Source organism: Castor canadensis, chromosome X (genome assembly GCF_047511655.1).
Source record: "Castor canadensis chromosome X, mCasCan1.hap1v2, whole genome shotgun sequence".
NCBI classification, from domain to species: Eukaryota; Metazoa; Chordata; class Mammalia; order Rodentia; family Castoridae; genus Castor; species Castor canadensis.
Window position 1 is genome coordinate 90,920,704 of NC_133405.1, and position 8,989 is coordinate 90,929,692.

The 8,989-nt window shown below is 40.0% G+C and overlaps 1 protein-coding gene across 1 annotated transcript; it reads right to left on the bottom strand.

Moving 5' to 3' along the window:
• Positions 1 to 258: 258 nt before the first annotated feature.
• Gspt2 (G1 to S phase transition 2) lies at positions 259 to 2,787 on the bottom strand. The gene has a single exon (XM_020152248.2). It carries the CDS (start codon positions 2,565 to 2,567, stop codon positions 681 to 683), a length of 1,887 nt encoding a protein of 628 aa, XP_020007837.1. The 5' UTR covers positions 2,568 to 2,787; the 3' UTR covers positions 259 to 680.
• Positions 2,788 to 8,989: the final 6,202 nt, after the last annotated feature.

The following is an 8,989-nucleotide window of genomic DNA, read 5'->3' on the forward strand; positions in this document are numbered from 1 at the left end:
GGGCCTTTAACTTTCAAATCATAATTGGGGAGGTAGGAGACACAGAAAACGAAGTTCATTGATAAGAGCACTAAGGTAATTTCTTTTCAAAATTGAAATTTTTCCTTTAGTATTTGAAATTCCTCATTTTAAAGTGAGTGGAGAACATTTTTTTAAAACCCAAGTAATAAATGCATTCAATAGCTTGGGAAAGTAAGAAAGATAATGGAATAGCATTACAGACAAATGTAAACATTACTCAAAAGCATTTCAAATACCAAAGTTTTAAATGGAATATTTTATTCACGTTAGTTATCTTCTTTAACATGTACACACACTGACACACTCTTGATTTGGTCTGTATGGAACAAGGGATGTCTAGATATCCTAAAGGAAAATGAAAAATTAAAAACATATTAATTTTTCATTATTATAGGCAATTACATCCACATCACTTACAAAGCTATTACTGATCTGTCCAAGGAAGCAGAGTGGCATAGGAGGAGGAAACTTGAGAGTAAATTCAATAGTAACATAACAGATCTCAACATGAAAAAGTCGACAAAACATGGATTTTTGCTATGAAATTTCTCTGCAAAATATGGAGAAAAGTCTGTCAATGGGCAGTAAGTAACAGTAGGTGGTGAACTTTTGCAGTCAGTTCTCCTCATAGTATCGTGCAGAGGCATGAAGAAAATTGCTTAGTCCTTCTCTGGGACCAGTTTCAGAACTTTTCCAATTGCAATGGTCTTACCCTCATCTCTTAAAGTAAAACGACCCATTTGAGGGAAATCTTTAAATGTCTCGATGCAGATAGTTCCTGCTGTCCTTAAACGGGCAATGCACACTTGATCTTGTTTCACAAAACGGGGCCGTGTCTTACTTTTTTCTCCTGATTTTTTGTCTACCAGAGAGATTAAGGCTGTTATCTCAACTTCCTCTATACAAGTATGAATGTGCAGCACCGCATTATAACCTGGGCATATGATAGATTTGTGCTCAATAATCACTATCTGAACATCAAACGTGCGTCCAGAATGGCAAAGATTACTAGGGTCACAAAGTATGAAGCCTGGAAGAATCTCTTCTTCTTCAATTCCCTTCAGTCTGATTTTGAGATTTTCACCTGGGGCTACAAAATCAGTTTCAGTATCATCAGAAAGTATTCCAAGAACTTCCACATTGTGCTTGTTTGGCATCATCACAAGCTGTTGGCCTTTAAAAATGGATCCTGATTCCAGCTTTCCCAGGACCACAGTACCCATATCCTTGTACTTATCCACAATTGGCAGCCTAATTGGTCCATCAACTGATCTACTGAAGTTTGGCAAACTATCCAAATATGGAATAAATGGCAATCCAGTGTACCAAGGACAGAAATCTGATTGTTCTTTAATATTTGCTCCAGTCAGTCCTGAGCAGGGCATAAAATGAATGTCCTTTTTGGGACTGAAGCCAACTTTTTTCAAAAAGGGCACCAGTTTTTCTTTACATTCTTCATATCTCTCGCTGCTCCAATTTACTGTGGGGTCATCCATCTTATTAATAAGCACTATTAAGTGTTTTACCCCTGCTGTTTTTGCCAACATCGCATGTTCTCTTGTTTGTCCACCTTTTTCAAATCCAGTTTCAAACTCTCCTTTCCTGGCAGATATTACCAGTACAGCCAAATCAGCTTGAGAAGCACCACCAATCATATTTGGGACAAAACTCTTGTGGCCAGGGGCATCTAAAATTGTGAAATGTTTCTTTTCTGTTTCAAAATAGGCACGACCCACTTCTACTGTTTTACCCTTGTCTCGTTCTTCCTGATTTGTATCTAAGGCCCAGGACAAATACCAAGTTTCTCTGTTCTTTTCCTTAGCTTCTCTTTCATATTTCTCAAGTGTTCGTTTGTCAACCATTCCAGTCAAAAACATTATTTGTCCTCCAATGGTTGACTTGCCGGCATCTACATGCCCAATGAACACAACATTTACGTGTTCCTTCTTAGGAGCACCTGGGGGTACGATCATAGATTTTGATTTTCTTATTTCCTCTTTCTCCTCCATCATTTCCTGGCAGGTTTCTTCTGGAGGCCCTGAATCTCCCAAGGAACAACCCCCAGGCTCTGCTTCACTTACTTCTTTACTGTGCTCCCATGATTCTTCTAGGACCATATCCACCTCTCCATTTTCTACAACAGGTTCTGAAAGTTCCATACTAACAGCTGAATTGGAACCTTCACACGACACTAAGGGTTCATCTTTGGGAGGTTCTACAGGTGCCCCCCGTCCCAGCCTTTTACCTTGAGGGTCTCCCGCGTCGGTGCAGGTTTCATCTCTGCTGGCGGAGCCAGCCAGGGGGGTGGGCGGCTGCGCAGAGCCCCGCAGAAAGAACGGCACGAACTCCGCGGCGTGTACGTTAGGCACGAAGGGTTTGGCGTTGACGTTGAGCTGACGGCTGAAGGCCGAGCTGAGATGCTCGCGCTGGGCCTCTGCTACTGCAGAGGTGATTCCATCCCCGCTTGGGGCTGAGCCCAGGGATTCCATGTCCACCTGGTCCCAGCAGTCGGGTGCCGAATCGCTGCTGCTTCTCCCCCGATCCATAGTCACAGGAGCTGATGTGTGGCGGAGAAGCAAACGGGGTAGCCAGATCAGAAAGAGCGGGCTAGACTGGCGGGAGTAAAGCAGAAACAGCGAAGAACCACTGGATAGCGACAAGAATCTTAGCTGCGCAGCGGAGGCAGCTAAGCGGCGATGCTGATTCGCAACTGCGGCGGCGGCAGCAGATATGGCGGCTAAACACTCTCCTCTAGTGTGTGAGCGGATCTCCTCCCCCAAAACCCCAACCACTTCCGACTCCTCCACCCCCGACCCAACGCTGGTGGTGGATTGACCCCTCACTGCCATCCGTAGACTGGGCCTACATAGTTCCCAGCCAGGGGCTAAATCCGAAAGTACAATTTTAAAATGAAAATTTATATTTTGTTTTGTTCACACGACATGGGAGAACAACTTGAGAGCAATCCAATGATTAAACCATAGATAGACACAACTGACTTAAAATTCTACTCAAAAATTCAAGTGAAAATGAGAACTGTGGTACAAATGGGAGGCAGGATATGAGTTAATTACCCAGAAACCAACAACCAAAGAGGAAAATAATTAGTGACTAAGCAGGACTCATAAAACACATAGAAGATGTAGCTGAACTTATGAAATGCAACTTAAAATCACTAATTTGAAATCCAAAGACCATTGTATTTTCCAATTCGACTGGGCCCTGCAACATCTGCTGATGGTTTCTGCAATGTAAGAATGCAGTTCCAAATCTTTTTTTCATGTCAAGTGTCTTGGCTGTTTGCATGGAAAGAATTTCCAAGCAAAGCTTTGTCCTCGTGAAGCTTCTAGTCACTTCATATGCAGGTACATGAACAATGGATGGCCTACTGTTCTGTGGACACAGGTCACTGGTGTTTTTCCAATCAACTGTATTCTGGGTGTACCTGTCCTACTTACCCACACCTCTGCAGAGCATACAGTGTATTCATAGGCCACAGGTTTTCCTGCCTCATTCTGGGGGACTTGAAAACCTACTCACTGCTGTTGCTGGGTTGATCTAAGAATCAGTGCCAGTAATTACCCAATTAAAGCCAATTATGACCTCTGAGGTAGACAAAATCCTTAAAGCCCTACTCAATAGAATATCATCTTCAGAAAGAGTTAACATTTGAGCCAAAGCCTAGATGACCTTGGTTTGTAAATTATCTTAATTTGTAGCAAACTTTTCTCTTTTTTTTTTTTTGCAGTACTGGGGCTTGAACTCAGGGCCTACACCTTGAGCCACTCCACCAGCCCTTTTTCTTGTAATGAGTTTTTTTCAAGATAGGGTCTCATGAACTATTTGCCTGGGCTGGCTTCAAACTGTGATCCTCCTAATCTCTGCCTCCTGAGTAGCTAGGATTACAGGTGCGAGCTACCGGGAAAACAGGGAATTATACAAATTGCTAGTATAAGATGGAGTCATAGACTTGTATTTTAAATAAATGCAAGAGAAAAGCAAACTTATAAAACCAAGTTTCTGATTTATAACTTGAGAATTGTGATCTCCAGACTTTAGGGGCAGGAAAAGACAGCTCTATGTCTACCAGATTTGAACCCTTGATGTGTTCAGTGTGGAGCTGCCACTATTTTACTAGCTCAATGTTGTTCCCAAACTTTTCAGTATCAAATCCCTTCATTCTTTTGCCTCTGGTAATGGCTTAATTATTTATGTGACTTAAAGGAAATGTGCATGTCTATTAACAATGAATAGGAGAACTAAGGAGTGAAATGTGCAGAGATCTTTGGACATGTGTTGGGGTTTTCTTGGACATTTTGTGAACCTAGGAAAACATCTCTAGGAGAATCTGTCAAGGTTGAGGTGCTGTGTTCACACAGGTAAGGAAGCAGGACAGATTCAGAATTTTGCTTTCTCCTCGGTAGACTGCATTGGTCATGAAAATATTGGCCTGATTACCAATTGGTAATATCTCTGTCTGCTAGAGTACCAAAGATACTTCACTTTTAGAGCCTTAATGGAAAAATGATAAATAGTGGGTGGATGTCCTCACAATCCATCATTCTTGGAGCTCAGAGGGAGGGAGGCCAACATAAGAGAGAGAGAAACATTGAAGGAGTTGTATCCAGTGAAATTGAGATTGCACAAAAGTTTTTTGTTTTGCTGTGGGTCCTTTTCTCCAGTCTCTCTGCCTACAACTTTAAAGGGTTTATCAGTAAACAAGAGCATATTCTCTCTAAATGCTTTTTTGATTAATTTTTTTTTTGGCGGCACTGAGGTTTGAACTCAGGGCCTCACACTTGCTAAGCAGGCGCTCTACCACTTGAGTCACAGAGCACTAAAGGCTTTTTAAAAAGTGTAGATGATATCCAACCATTGCTTAATTAAACATTTCCCTCATTTAAAAACATTTTATGATATAGCACAAAGACAGAGGATCACATAAAACAAAATTATAGCTTATTGACTTAGAAATCAATTATAACCACCATCCAAGTCAATACATACCAATTTTCCAGCCAATGCAAAAGGCCTCCCTTTGCCCTGTCCAATCAACCTACTCCCTCCACTCTTAAATGCGACTGCTATCCTGACATTTATGGTGATCACTTATAAAATTTTCTGGATTGTTTTATCACAGAAATAATATGTGTACTCAAACACTACATTTCAATTTCTCTCTAGCTTCTTTTTCTTCTTTTCTTTCGGTTCTGGGGATTGAAGCCAGAGCCTTGTCCCTGATACGCATAGTCTATATCTCCAGCCTTGCCCAGCTTTTTAAATACATCTTTTAAGTCTTCCTAAATCTACACATCCTCATTCCTCCTTTTTTAAATGTTATTTATTCATTGAAGAAAGTTGGTGATGGATTTTTTTTTTACATTCTCAACTTTACTGACTGTATCCATGTGGTATAGCTTTAAATATTCCTTGCTTTTCCTCTACATTCCCTGTATATTGATTACATTTATTTTTCTTTGCAGTGCTGGGTATTGAACCTAGGGCCTGTGCACTCTAGCACTTGAGGTATTCCCTCAGCCCTTTGGTTTTTATTTTATTTTGAGACAGAGTCTCCCTTTTTGCATGGGCTGCCTTTGAACTGCCATCACCTCCTAAGTAGGTGGGATTACAGGCATGTACCATCATACCTGGTTTCACTAATTGATTTATGATTTTGATACATTCCTGTGCAATTTTTTGAAAATAGTATTTCAAGGAATGTTTTGATTATTTAAAATCTAGAGACACATGAGGTCAGGTTGTGGCTCTTTTTGCAGTTAGCAGCAATTGATCATAATTGTGTAGAAGTGTTATGTCATTAGAGGTTACAAAATTGTGATAATGTACTTCTGTTATTCTTCCTTTATTAACTGGAATACTGCTTTAAAACTTTCCCATCAACAATTTTGTTACTTTGAGGTGTTCGCAGCTGCCACCGCACCGCGGCTCTCCAAGGCCAGCACCCTCTCTGGCTTGCGGAGCTCCTGTGAAAGGAGAAGGGGTGAGTAAGAGGTTCTCTGTACCATGGCTCCTACTAAGCAGATGACTCGCACACAAATCCACCAGTGCCAAAGCGCCCAGGAAACAACTGACTACAAAAGCAGCTCATAAGAGCGCGCCCTCTACTGGATTGGTGGAGGAACCTCATCTTCACAGGCCTAGTACTGGGGACTCCGTGAAGTCAGATGCTGTCCCTACTCCACCGAACTTCTAATTCGCAGACGCCCCCTTGCTTTGCTTGGTGAGAGAAATCGCTCAGGACACCAAACCAGATCTGCGCTTCCAGAGGACAGCTACCTATTGGTGCTTTGCGGGAGGGAGGTGACACCTAGCTGGTTGGCCTTTCTGAAGATACCAACCCGGGTGCTATCCATGCCAAATGTGTAACAATTATGCCAAAAGATATCCAGCTAGCATGCCGCAAACGTGGAGAATGTGCTTAGGAATCTGCTAGGATGGGAAACATTTCATTCTCAAAAAATCCTTTTTTCCTCCTCTTCTTGTTATCAGTAGTTCTGAATGATAATAATTTTTTCCCATGGGGTCACAAAGTACCTAAGCATATGATTGCAAGTGGAAAAACAGGGGGCAGAAATCAGGTATCCATCGCTTTTTCATTTTCATTTGCGTGTGAATTTTTAATATAACTGTGGGAATGTAAAACATTAATGCAAGTCAAATGTTCCAGTGAATAAGTTTCAGCAGTTCAACTTTACAACAATTATAAATAAACCTGTTAAAATTTTCTGGACAATACCAGCATTTGGATTTTTTAAAAATAAGTAAATTTCTTACTTACAGCAAAAAAATTGTTACTTTGAGATATAAATTGTAAAAGAAAGGCAGGGAATTATTTAGGAATTTTCAAAGTAATGATTTGGCCACCTATAACTCTTCACAGATGACAAATAAGGATATTTTAAAGGACAAATTATGTATTATTTGATTGACATATATTCAATGTGTCTTAAGCAACTCCACTTACTATACTTATTGATGATCATTGACCAGTAGATGCCTCTTCTTGTTGGGTTTTGAATGCTTTGGAGTCTATGCTAATAGTCCTTGATGGCTTATTAACAAATAATTAATTATTTAATTAATTATTGCATATGACAAGATGCACAGGCCAGTTTTGTATATTTCTATCAAACCAGTTAACATGGTTACCTGATTTGTGTAAGCCCTCTGTATTATTTGCATATATTTCATAGTTTAACTGCATCTATCTGATAATTGACTTTTGTTGAGTTCTTCCTAGGCACAAGTCATATTTTAATTATTTTATATGGATTCTCTCATTTAACTTTCTGTACCACTCTTTGAAGAAGGTAATCTTGTCACTCTATTTTTCAAATAAGAAAATAATATTTAGAGAGGCTGAGGGAACTACTGAAGATCAAAAATAAACATGGGACTTGGGGTTCAAATACAGACAATGTGATTCTATAAGGCCACATTGGCTTGTAGAATCTATTGTACACAAATGGGAGAATTTGTGGGGTACACAAATGGAAGACAAGTGTAAAATCTTAGGTTATTTGGAAGAATGGAAATATGGGTGAATTTAAGAGAGAAAGGATAATTCAATGGTGTTCTTTTATGAAGGCCTAGAGATGATCCTGTGAAGATTGTGAGGGAGGATTGAAACAAGTAAAAGGAGGAATGGGAAGACTTAGAATAGACCTATGGAGTATAGGAGAGATGGCCAATTTGGGAATAATAAAATTCTTTTTAAAAATTAATTGCAAATATTGCAGGATTTTGAGGTTCTCTTCTTTCTCCAACATACATCTGGAATCATTGGGCAACCTGGGAAGGAGCAGGGCTTTAAGTTTCATCCAAGTTTAAGGAATAGTGGTGCCAGCTAGGCTGAAAGGAGAACCGGAACACATTGAGGAGCTAGTGAACAGAGTTAAGAACACTTTGCTGGGTGCCTTATATTATTTCTCTCATGTCTTTAAGTACTGACAATACTATGGAAAGCATGTTTCCATTTCTTAGAGCTTTTGTTACCTTGATTTCGGATGCATTTTTCTTTCTGTCCCTCTGATCCACCCTGGCCAGTTTCCATATAGAACCACTCTAAGTATAAAGAGATGTGAGGTAACCCAGGCATAATTTGGGGGTGTAGATCTGAATTTCTCTTGACCCAACAGCTCTGGTGGAGTTTTCAGTTTCTGGAAGGGCAGCTAAGGCACTTTATGCCTAAAAACAACAGCTGCAATGGAAGTTTCCTGTGTCCCATACTCTCACTAATGTCAGAAATGGCATCTCCTCTTGGAAACCAATTCTGGTTTTTGGTTGTAGTAAGCATTCTGAGAGGCCAGGAATAGATCTTGTTTGAAAGGCCCTAGAAGGACAGAATTTATAAGCCCCTAACATCCATATTAGTCCCTGTGCTAATTAACATGAAATGCATGTATGAATATCAACTGAACAGTGACATGTACAAGTCAGAGCTAAGGCTCAAATGAAAGGCCATTTTTAACTTTTTCCTTTCTTTTCTTGTTTTACCCACTTTGTGCCTCAATTTCCTTATCTGAAAGCTGAAGATAAATCCTCAGGTATTCCATGAGTTTCTAGATTTATGGAGGCTACAAAGAACAACAGAGGTTGGAATTATAAATAATTTCAACAACTTCATTATTTTCAAATACCACTACTACAATAAGTTGTGGGACAGTGAACTTAAGAAGCTATAATGTTCAATATACAGCCTATCTAAAAAGAGCCCAAATTTGAGGTTAAGCAGACACTCTCCATCTTAAGCCACTACATCAGGCCTCCAAATTTGAGGTTAAAAAGGGAAATCAGTATATCCTTAATCCGAGTCAGTCCCTACTTCCTGAAATGCCCACACTACATTCTGGGAAGGTGATGCTCATCCAATGTTGTCAGTGCTAGGTGAAGACAAAGCTATAACCAGAGCTAAGATTGCAATGCTATAGTTTTCAGACTAGTTTGC

Bases quoted from the DNA above. Each gene is read 5' to 3' on its own strand.
- Gspt2 (XM_020152248.2), bottom strand. From the start codon at position 2,567: ATGGATCGGGGGAGAAGCAGCAGCGATTCGGCACCCGACTGCTGGGAC.